This window comes from Emys orbicularis, chromosome 14, assembly GCF_028017835.1.
Source record: "Emys orbicularis isolate rEmyOrb1 chromosome 14, rEmyOrb1.hap1, whole genome shotgun sequence".
Taxonomy (NCBI): domain Eukaryota; kingdom Metazoa; phylum Chordata; order Testudines; family Emydidae; genus Emys; species Emys orbicularis.
Window position 1 is genome coordinate 11,736,640 of NC_088696.1, and position 12,184 is coordinate 11,748,823.

At 39.6% G+C, this 12,184-nt stretch overlaps 1 protein-coding gene across 1 annotated transcript; it reads right to left on the minus strand.

Moving 5' to 3' along the window:
• Positions 1–3,196: 3,196 nt before the first annotated feature.
• DYNLRB2 (dynein light chain roadblock-type 2) lies at positions 3,197–11,866 on the minus strand. Its single transcript, XM_065416652.1, has 4 exons — positions 11,811–11,866; positions 11,155–11,230; positions 5,729–5,896; positions 3,197–3,544 (listed from the first exon to the last, which is right to left on the minus strand). Exons 1-4 carry the CDS (start codon positions 11,811–11,813, stop codon positions 3,501–3,503), a joined length of 291 nt encoding a protein of 96 aa, XP_065272724.1. The 5' UTR covers positions 11,814–11,866; the 3' UTR covers positions 3,197–3,500.
• Between the last annotated feature and the right edge of the window lie 318 nt (positions 11,867–12,184).

Here is a 12,184-nt window from a genome sequence, read left to right on the forward strand (position 1 = left end):
GGATAAACAACTGGCTTGCATTATTATCGTAAATGGGACAGATGACTGGCACTAGGTGGTGTCTCAGGAGAGCTTATACATTAGTCAAAAATAAATATTGAGGCAAAGCCAAGATGTTTACTGTATTTTTAAATTGGGAGAATGATCCGGTGACAGATTTCTATTGCAATTAGAAGAGTTTATTTTTATCATCCCAAATGTGTGACGTTGATATTTTGTCAGATGGATGTTGGAACACTAGAGTGATTGTTGCTCAGAGAAAAGCAGCATTTTGATTAACTCGGAACATGCTAGTTTAGTCCATCAGCCAATGATTATCCATAAAATTAGTCTTTTAAAGAATACTATGGATGTCACTGAAATTATCTTTTTCTCCTGGTTAAATGTTATCAGGATTCTAAATACAATTGGCTGGTAGAGATTACACTGGTGGTTCTATCACATAAACACCAACTTCACCATAGCCTGAGCAGTCTTAAGTAATACACCTCTACCCTGCTATAACGTGACCAGATAGAACACGGGTTCGCATATAGTGCGGTAGCAGTGGGGCTCTGGCGGCGCTTTAAAGGGTCCGGGGCTCCGGCTGCTGCGGGGAGCCCCGGGCCCTTTAAATCATCGCTGGAGCCCTGCCACTGCTACCCCGGGGCTGCGGCAGCAGGGCTCTGCCGGCAATTTAAAGAGCCTGGGGCTCCCCGCGGCTGGAGCCCCGGGCTCTTTAAATCACCGCTGGAGCCCTGCCACCGCTACCCCGATAGAACGGCGTTTCACCTAGAACGCGGTAGGGATTTTTGGCTCGACCGCGTTATATCGGGGTAGAGGTGTAGTTTCGTACTGTAATTTTAAAATTACTTTCTCATTCTTTGATTCTGCTTTTCCTTCTATTACTGCCCACCTTTGTTCAGATGAATCTGCTGACAGCAGACTCCATTGAGATTATGGATACTCACACAATTTTTACCTTTGTCTGTTGAAAAACCACAGCTATCCAGTAGCTTTTCTAATAGAAAACAGAAATACAAATGGCAAGATATTTCATTATATATTTATCTTCTGTAATGAGGATGTTGCTAATACTGCATATACTTGCACAGCTTGTAAGGAGCCTTGGTAAAGACTCTACAGTACACTAAGGAACAGAACTCAGCCTGCAGTTTCACTGCAATTGTCACTGGTTACACAGCCAACAGTAGACAAGACTTTGCCCTCAGATCTGCATCCATGACTCCCAGGGCTTCTAACATGAGTTGTGATGGGAATGAATTTGTGGGCATTATTTGGACATTTGAAGATTGCATATAATGACTTATAGGCCATTTCTGCACATTAAAGCCCCTTTTCGGCAATTAAGTCTGTGCTTACTTTTGAACATGGTCTTAAGTCTAATTTCAACTGGCCTTAAATCCATGCTTAAATTTAACTTTGAACTTAAGTACACTATTGAATAGGGATGAACTTAACCCCTTCAAGTGCTTTGATAAATTGGGACCCAAACCAAAGTGATCACCAGTTGCTTCAAGAATATCAGATTAAAGTCTGGAAAAGAAATTTACACACACAAAAGAAAGATAAAAGAAGTGAAGAACAAATATTGCCATGTACAAAGCTTTTCTCTATGCACGAGAGTACTGCCGTGTCTGACTGAAGGACATTTTTCATGGCGCTGGAAGGTGTTAAGAGGTGATGCCATCTATGATATTTTTGACAAGTTAGAAAATATTACACAGTAAGGACTAACTTCAGCATTTTGCTGGAGTAATATAATGCAAAAACAATATATTGGATATTAATTTAGTTATTTGTTAACAAAAAAGAAAATTAATCATCTAAAATAGACAAATAATAAGAATGGGGCTAAATCTCCTCCCTTCAACACTGCTGTGACTGTCAATTTCAGTAGAATTAGTCCAGATGCTAACTAGAGTAAGTGAAAGGAAAGCCAGACACACTGACTTTCACTTGTTACACAGGATATCCCCCAAAATGCCAAAGTATTTTTTTTTTATGAATAAAAGTTAGACATTTGACAATGACTGGTTTGCTGTTAAGAAGCATTAGTACCACAGAACTAGGGAAGTTGATAAATGGAAAACACTTAGTTTTGGTACAGTATAGCCATATTTGTCAACATTCACTAATGAACTGTTGTCATTTTAAATAATTTAGAATTAATAATTTAGATGAAAGACTATAGGAAGTAGGGAGTGTTTTCTTGTACAGCACAGAGTACATTAGTAATGTTCAAACATATGCTCTGCTTTATTTTACTTCAGTATGTAAAGATATTGATTTGCTATATTTATTTCCATGTAATGGTCCTTTTCATGACAGCCATTCATAGTTTCAACTGTCACCCAGCAAGCAGATATGATACTGCGGCTGTACCATCACTAACCATCCCTTTGGCTTCTATTATTCCCAAGCAACTGGATTCATTTTCTCCCTGGGTCTCTTTAGCCAGGCTTCCTACCACTTATTTTTTCTTCTCCCAATTTCCAGATTGTTCCCACCCCCTGCCCTATGATGAAATATCAGCATTAAAAAAACCTGTTCTTGACCTAGTGATGCTGGAAAAGTTTCAACTTTAAAATTAAAGAATCATTAGTAACGTGAAAATCTACATACACTTTAAGTGTCTGATTTAAAACAATGGTCTGAACAGGTTTCCAATTTTGGAGAGAACTGCAAGATCTGTGGCAGTGTTGCAAAATATGCTGGAAGAAATGGCTCGCTGTATTCAGTACATGCTAGATCTGAAGGTGGACACATTTGAGTGTTTTATCAAGAGTTCTGATGAGTTTACTTAGAGGCACTATTTTGAATTGCCAGTAAACACAAATTAATAACAGTTTAGCATTAATTCAAGGTGGAAGGGCCATTCTCTTCATCTGGACCTTTCTTCAGCATTAGCTTTAAAATATTTAACTGAAGCTGTTGTGATTCATTTGTTCATTAGAAACTGAAGGGCACTTAAGATAGCATAAGGTTGAAGTAAAATTATTTCTTTAGAATGATCAAAATGCAGAAATTACAGAGACAGAACACAGTCCTCTTTACCCCAATGGAACTGAGATTAGTAACTTATTTAACCCTGTATTCTTGAGTTTATATGGGTACAGTTACAAGTACATACAGAAGTTACTAATTTCCATGAAATGTGATTCCTGCTTAAAAAAAAAAAAATCTAAACTTGTGATGTAAAGAGAATTCTTTAGTTACAAGAATTAGCCAGAAAATCCATTAACAAAAGTTTTTTAAACATTTTGTTCTATTGTTGCTCTTCTGAGTATTTATCTACACATACAATGTTTGTTTTGCTCAAGCATAAGTTAAAGTACAGCTACAACTGAGAATATTAGCTTGGGAAAGTTTCAGCAATGACAAGTTACATACATTATGTAAGAACTTAGTGGTATGTTTGAAAATAAATATCAATAAAGGATTATTACTTTAAAAAGTACAGCTGCATTGGTGTCTCTAAAAATATTGTTGCGTCAAGTCTATTCACATGGGTTCTGAATAACAATTAGAAGATACTCCTTATCTGTGAAGAGAGACAAGAATATTTTAATCAAAATCATCAAGAAAAAAAGAACAATTAAAATATTACAGAAATATTAACATCTGGCTACTGGTAGTTTGCCCTGATTGATTTATTCCTATCTTAAGAGAAAGAAACTTTTGAATTTATACTCTAAAACAGGGGTCGGCAACGTTGGGCACGCGGCTCGCCAGGGTAAGCACCCTAGCAGGCCGGGCAGTTTATTTACCTGCTGACGCGGCAGGTTCGGCTGATCGCGGCCCCCACGGGCCAATGGGGGCGGCGGGAAGCCGCGGCCAGCACATCCCTCGGCCCGCGCCGCTTCCCGCCGCTCCCATTGGCCCGGGACAGTGAACCGCGGCGAGTGGGGGCCGCGATCGGCCGAACCTGCCGCGTCAGCAGGTAAATAAACTGGCCCGGCCCGCTAGGGTGCTTACCCTGGCGAGCCGCATGCCGAACGTTGCCGACCCCTGCCCTAAAACATGCTTGACAAAAATGATTTCAGTCTTTTACTATTAATTGTCAACTAATTGCTATCACTTAAAGTAATAGGGCCCGATTCTGCTTATATTGGTTTTACACCAATGTAACTGCATTGTCTTCACTGGAGTTACTTATGATTTCTAATAGGAACAGTGAGATCAGTGGTATCAGTGCAGCCACTTTGCACTGTGCTGCCGGTGGAATCTGACGACAGAATCAGTATATCTGGCACTGAGAGGATTACCTCAGTGAAAGGGGTATTATGGCGGTACAAGTATAGTGAATCCAATGCCACCTCCCTCCCTACTGACAACATTAGGGGCATGGTTGGGTCTTCTTTATACCCTACACATTCTCAGCTGGTATTTTTACCCATTGGGGTGGTTGGCAGCCAGCATAATATATGCTGGGGTACCAGTCTAGCACACGCCCAGTGTCACAGCACCTTTGCACTCCCCATCCCAGCTGCCTCAATTTGTGGTGTACGCTCCTTGGCCATAGCTAAGGATCTGGCCTCTTATCCATATTAATTAGGGGAAACAACCCAAAGCAAATCCAAAACATTTGTACTTAAGATGAACAAGACAAATACATAGTTTTAGACAAGTTTCTCTTATTGACAAATAAGTAATTCAATCATAATTGTTATATTAATGGTGCTAATACTACCTGTGTGATCAATGACCTACTATATTGTAAAAGAAACCCTCTTATGAACAATGAGAAGCTTGGTACATACTGTACAGTATCAAGTGAAAAATCTGTCCTTAGAAACAACAATAGATGGATGATCATTAGTGGTTCGTTTGATATTTGTTGTGAAAAAAGTGAACACATTTGCCATGTTTACTAAAAGCTAATTAGCTCCAACGGGAGTGTTGTAAATAAGATACATGAAGTGACTGTCCCATTCTACTCAGCATTGGTGAAGCTTCCACTGTAGTACTGTGTCCAGTTCTGGGCACCGCAGCTTAGGAAAGATGTGAACAAATTGAAGAAAGTCCAGGGGAAAGAAAAAAAAAAGATAAATTGTTTAGAAAATCTGACCTATGAGGAAAGGTTAAAAAAATTGGTCATGTTTAGCCTTGAGAAAAGAAGACTGAGGGGAGAACTGATAAGTCTTCAAAATGTATTAAAGGCTGTTAAAAAGGGAAGAGTGAGCAATATTTATCCATGTCCACTGAAGATAGGACAAGAAGTAATGGGCTTAATTTGCAGCCAGGGAGATTTAGGTTAGGTATTAGGAAAAACTACATAATTATAAGGGTAGTTAAGCTCTGGAATAGGCTTCCAAGGGAGGTTTGGGAATCCCAGTCACTGGAGGTTTTTAAGAACAGGTTGGACAAACAGTTGTCAGGGATACTTGGTCCAGCCTAAGTGCAGGAGGCTGGATTTGATGACTTCTTGAGGTCCCTTAGACCTACATTTCTGTGAGATCTGGTCTTATCTTCTTGCTCAAGTCTTGTATACTATAATCCTTATGCATCAAGATGCTAGTGTAGCTGTCTATGTAGACAAAATAAGTGAACAATATTATGTGCACCCTATCCAAATGTAAAGGACTTATAGCAAAAGCAAGAAGTTGCCTCTTATTCTTTTGTTTTCATATATCATATACATGTTCTACAGTAGCTTTGTGCTTTGAGAAACTTATAGCACACACAAAATTTTAACAATATTTTAGGAATAGAAATCTTAAATTACCTGGGGCTACCATGATTTCATGTTTCTTTGATCTGATCCGAAGAAAGGTTAGATCATTCTGAGGATCTATATCTCTCACTGTGCTCCTCGCTTTCATTGTGAGCTGATGAAGAAGACCTGCATATTGTACTGTTGTAGAGTTATCTAGGGTTGTTCTGATTGGAATTCCTGCAAACAAACAGGCATATTAAAGCAATTTTATTATTAAATGCTTGTATTGTCTGTCACATTAACAAAGTGGCAAACAGAACAAGATAGAAATTTTTCATTATATTTTGGGTTTTATATTGTATAGGAAAAACAATTACATTGCTTAATACTAATACATAAGGCTACGATTTTTTCACGGAGGTCCCAGAAGTCACAGAATCAGTGACTTCCAGCGACCTCCGTGACTTCAGCCCCAGCAGCTCGCGGCGGCGGGGAGCTGCGGGGTACCCCTGCTGCCTGGTGGGGGTACCCCAGAGCTCTGAGCTATGTGGGTATCAAGGGGACCCTGGGAGTTCCTGGTTGCTGTGGACAGTGGGGGCCCGCTCGGAGCGGGACCCTGCAGCTGCCCAGCCTCTGTGGGCACAGTGCAGACCCCGCATTTGAGCTCCCCATTTGCCATGGCTATTTTTAGTAAAAGTCACAGACAGGTCACTGGCTTCCGTGATTTTTTTTTTTTTTTAATTGCCCGTGACCTGTCCCTGACTATTACTAAAAATATCTGTGACAAAATATTAGCCTTACTAATACATACAGCCAAATTTCAAAAAGGATCTCTGAACCTGAAGTCAATGGCAGTTAGATGCCTAGAAACTTTTGAAAAATCTCAGTAGGTGTCTGTCTACATCTTTAGATACCTAAATACCTTTAAAAATCTAGCCCATAGTACTTACAAGTTTCATTGGCTCATCTCTAAGATTACATTAAATGTTGCTGCTTTTTACATATTTTTACTATGTGTATTTTAAATATAACCATCTAACGATCATTTTAGCCAACTGTATATAATAAGCATTTTACATATTTAATGATGGAATAGGATTGGAAATTTATAATTTCTGTCAAATACCAAAGGAGACTATTGTGAAATGGTGTATTTGCATTTGTTGAGCATATTGCACCTTCTAGAACTGCTCTTTTAAAATTGCAATGCAACATGCTGACAATAGATAGTCCACATTATATGGATCCAAAATATTACGAATGTTTGACAATATATGGATCCAAGCGACTACTAAAAGTCTGACAATGTAACATCAACATCCATTTTGATGAATTAACTGTAATCTTCTGTCAAATAATAATTTCCATATTGATAGACTATGCAGTCAGAACAAAAGATGTCTTTACAATTATGGTGTAACTGCAAAACTCAAAACTATTAGGGCTTAATATTTTTGCTTCACTTATAAAAAGCTACCTTGCTTTTTGACTGCTTCCAGAGGCATCATGTTACAAGCCCGTAAGACAATATTCCCTATTTACACACTGATGATGGTACAGCTCCTAAATAATAGGTAGAATTTTGCATATCCCAATGCCACAAAACATTTTGACATTGTAAATAATCCAGAAAGGAGCAATTAAAATTTAAGAGGAAGGAGTGATTGATTTATGAGGAAAGATTAAAAATACGAATATTGTAAATCTTGGCTAAAAAAGTATTGAAGGAATATAACAACTTTCAAATATATTTGAAGGGTGATATATGAAGAAAGAAGTGAAAATACAAAAGGGAACAATGGGATGAAAGTGATAAAGTGAACATTGAGGACAAATATTTGGGAAAAGTTCCTAAGAGTTAGATCTTTTAAACTATTTCCTAATCTCTTTAGAAAAGCATTCCTTGAGCAATTTAAACCCAAAATGATCTCAATTTTTGATTATCCTGTTCAAGGAAAATCTTTCACTGCAAGGGGATATAACAGGATGATCGAATAAATATATTCTCTCTCTCATATCTATGAAACCTTAGTATGTTGAAACTGAACTCAGGCAAATTTATAAGTAGGGATTTAATAAGGACAAAGACAGGTGCTCTCAGGCACTATGTTAGTGAGAGAACATCTGCATAATCACATATTGTGTAGATAGGGCAACAGTCACTTAAAAAGCAGCAATGAATAAAAATATCAAGTTTATATGACCTTGAAAACAAATGACCATTCCAACAAATTCAGCATCTTTAATAAAATCTGTCAGCCTCTAAAGGTGTAAATAAAGTGAAATGTCTGGCCAAAAATAACCTGAAAATGAATGGTTGACATTAGTGACTTCCCTAGATTAAAAGAATTGATGCTCAGTTTGTGGAACAAACTGGATATTAACAGAGAAACCACCAGTGCAGATAATTTTTAAACTAGTGATCTTATATGTGTGAAAGACAGAATCAATCTGGAAACATTTTTAATTCAAACAATTGAATACAGCTCTATCAGGTGTAACAAACTCTACTCTTTTCTTAAATTAACTCTACTACATATTATTTTAACAGGATGTTCAATATTATGTGCTTGTTTCAAGAATTTTATCACCATTTTATTTACATTGTTAACCACTTTAAAAGAAAGATGAAAACAAGTTTGTTTTGTTTAAAAATAGGCACCTTAATCTCTTTAGAAAAATGTAGACACCTGGCGAAAAGATAAATAAAAATAAAGTGGCTATTGGACCACGAATTCAAATTGGTCTTATACTGACTTCTTTAAAATTAAAATGCAGTTATTTTTCATGCTCCTGGATGGAAAGGAACAGATTTTCAAACAAGTTAGTCACACAAATGTACATTTAATTTGTATGACTAACTTTGAAAATCTGTTCCTTTCCATCCAGGAACATGAAAAATGACTGTATATTTATTTTAAAGAAGTACATTTAATTTGTGTGGGCAAAGTCTCAGGTAACTGTACAGGCAAATGGTGATTCTGGATAGTTGGGGAACCAGTTACACAAATCAGGCATGCAGTCATGAACCTGACTTTCTTGAAAGGCAGTAGCCTGGTCACTCTAGCTTTCTCGTATCTTGGATATGCCCACAGTTTAACAGCAAGTTTGTTACATTTGTCTCCAGTATAATTGGATGCAACATCTCTGAAGTAAATGCACATGTCCTGGGAGATCCTTGACTGACTCTGGCCAGAAAAGATTCTAGAGGGAGGTGAGGAGATGGCAGTTGGAACAGAACACAGGGAGAGCCTCATGCTCATCTATCAGTGCCCCAATGGGTCAAACCAGAGAGATAAAGTGTTCTGACCTGCCTGTGCAAGGAAACTGAGACCCAAGAACAGGAAGCTGATGATGATTGTACTCTGTTAATCTTTAAAGATACTACAACCATGATAACCTCTAAACAATGACATAAGAGCCTGCCTAAAAGTGTAGGTGAAGATGAGGTGCATTAGCAGATCTGAGAGAGAAAGCATACTGTACTTGTATTATGTCGATGAAGCTATGCTGAGAAGTGAGCTTTCTTTCATGCAAACAAGATTCACAATATTTAAAAAGACAAAGCAGAAACTCAAATTTCCATAATCTGAATAAAGAAAACATTCTTCCTCTAAAAATTTAAGACAACAAAAATGAGAAAAATATTGTTTGCATAAAGTAGGCAACATTTTAAGCAATACTGCTCTTGAAATTAACAAAGTTTTAAAAATATTGGGGTTATTTTCCTATTCAAATATTATGGATGGATGTTTAATTTGTTTGTCCATAAAAAACTAAAACAATCAATTAATCTGCAAATTCCAAACACTGATCAGTCATACTTCCATCACCATTTAAATGGTTGTTTTTGTCCAGAGTTTAAGTGTGCAAGTTAATCAGGGCATAATTGCTCACTGGACCAAATCACATAGTATTATTTCTAAACAGTCGTCCTAAAACCAAATTGTACCATCAAGCTAGTAAACAGTTAATAGAAAGACACAAATATGCACAGGCACAATACAATTGTTCAATTACTGTTAATGTCAGTGCATGCATTTCTCTTTTGACTTGCAACAGCTATTCTGTGACCCGGTGAACCATCTTTGACCTGTCCAGGCATGTAAATTAATTATCAAGATTTACCAACCTCTGAAAGAACACTTCTAATTCCCTCTTGGGTTTTCTCCCTTCTGTTGTTGAACTGCTACTAGGGCAACAGATAGATACTGGGTTTATTTGGATTGTGAAAGTGACAAGGGATTGTCAGAGCATTACAACAGTATATTCAACTATTTAATGCAGTGTTTTTTCTTGGGGGAGGGAGAGACTAGAATAAAAATATTATGGGTCAGAACCTTGGCCCCACAAACAGGCTTAAGTGAACAACTGGGGATTTCTCCAGGAGCACAGGACTGATATATCTGACTACATGCCATGCCCCGCTCATCCCCACTTGCAGCCCTCTACTTAAGGACCAGGTAGCATAACACAGGAGCCACTATTTCCACCAAATCCCTGATAACCCAAGGAGACACTTGAAGACCTCTGAAATGGTTGAAGTTAGAGCAGCCCTGAGGCTGTTGCCCAGCAGGCTAAGCCTAATTTCTGGCTGTGGGATATTTTTCTCTCAATATTTTTGTCTTTTTTGGGGGGAGAAAGTGAGTTTCTAATGTATTTTCTTTTAAAATATTATAATGTGAAATGAGTTGGTATGAAACGGAGGAATGATTCTAAGAGGGGCTGCTTACTGCTCCCTCTTCACCTTCTGAGCTATGCCAAGGGCCAACCATCCAGTACTGTAAGTCTGGCCTTTCAACTCTACATCATATGGTTGAATTTTGCTAACCCACATTTGGCTAAACAGCACACTTTAAAAAGCCATACAAAAATGGTGGTCTCTGACCAACTCTCAGCAAGACCTAATGGCAGATGCTGTAGCAAGGTCTCAGACTATAAATATTAATATTAAGTTTCTCAGACCTGAAGAAAAGATCTGTGTAAGCTCGAAAGCTTCTCCAATAAAAGCAACTATCTTACCCACCTCATCTCTCTAATATCCTGGGACCAACACAGCAGCAACAACAATGCATATATTAATATCGACTAGCAGACTACAAAGTATTATAAAAATAGAACTACAGTTGACAAAAATAATAAAATGTGATGCATTTTTAACAAGTGCGTCTCCACTTAATTCCTAATTCACAAAATTCTGGAATTTGCGATGTTTCTAGCTTTCAGTATCTTGAATTAAAGAAGCTGCAGGATATTAAAAATATAAGATCAGATTTACAGAAGTGCATGCATTTTTGCTGCACAAATCTGGGTTTGCATGCATCAGTTTTGAGAGGGCATTTTTGAAAGTCTAACCTATAATGATTACATTTTTGCAAAATATTGTAAAGTGGTTACATTGTTTAATAACACAGGATATAGTGCAATGATTTAAGTGGTTACATCCAGTGCCTCTCTGAAGTTTATTCTGGATTTATAAACTGCAGTATATTTACCTTCTGCATTTACAACAATAGTTCCAATAACCCCTTTGTGTGCCTGAATCCTCTTTAGTGTTTCCTCTACTTCTGCCTATTAAAAAAAAAAAATGAAATCAGTCAAGTCAAGTAAATTAACAGTCTGTAATACAGTTGTGTGCCAGCTCTCTCATCAAAATGTGTGTGTGTGCGGGGGTATCCCTCCCCTCTCCTCCCCTCCTTTACACCCCTGGATCCCTACTGAGGGCTGACTAGCTTCTTGGTTTTCCTCCCTGCAGAAAAGTGCTGCGTGCCAAAACAGGAGGATCCATCCAGCAGCATTTACCCAGGCAGTGACTAGCGCGGAACAGGTAAGCAGCATCCCATTGCAGGTGCCCTTCAGGGGCAATGGCATCTGTAAGGTGCTCTAGTTTGGCAGAGGGGTCAAAGACTCTCAGTGGGGCTTTCCTCTCCGAAAGGAAGGGGATCTGGGAGGGCACTCCCCATGGGGAAATGGAGAAAAAAAGAAGGCCCAGCACTGTGTAATAGAGTGTGTTATAGTGACCTCTGTACCCCCAAAGAGCTGCCTAGTGACCCCCCCCCAGTGCTCCCCCCAGACTGCTGCTCAGTGCCTCGCAGCCCTGAAACTGCGGCTGCTGCCCAGCGCCCCTCATGCCCCGCTCCCACCCCGTTACCATGGCCGGGGACGCGCTGGAGGAGTCACCAGCGTGAGACCTGGACTTCCTCCTCGCAACGGTTGCTATGGGGGCAGGGCCGGAAGCGCTGCTGGGAGCGGAAGTGCGGGAGCTGCGGGGGGAGGGGAGAGGAGAGGGACAGCCCCGCCGCCTGCCTGCCCCGCGCGAACCCCTCCCCTCCCAGGCTCCCGCCAGACGTCGGCCCCTGGCTCTGTAGCTGCCGGCTCCTGCCGCCGCCCCAGGCCCCGCTCCGCGTGTCCCGGCCCCGCAGCGCGCGGTGCGTGTGACACCTCCAGTGACTTGCCCCAGCAGCACGTTGCTCTTTGCTGTGGCCCGGCAGCCGGGGGCGAGCTGCGCTCAGGGGCAGCCAGGGC

Excerpts from the sequence above, each read along its gene's own strand:
- DYNLRB2 (XM_065416652.1), bottom strand. Across the intron at positions 5,897-11,154 it reads TATTGTTGTAAATGCAGAAG|GAATTCCAATCAGAACAACC; the intron begins GTAAATATACTG and ends GTTTGTTTGCAG. Across the intron at positions 3,545-5,728 it reads TGAAATCATGGTAGCCCCAG|ATAAGGAGTATCTTCTAATT; the intron begins GTAATTTAAGAT and ends CTCTCTTCACAG.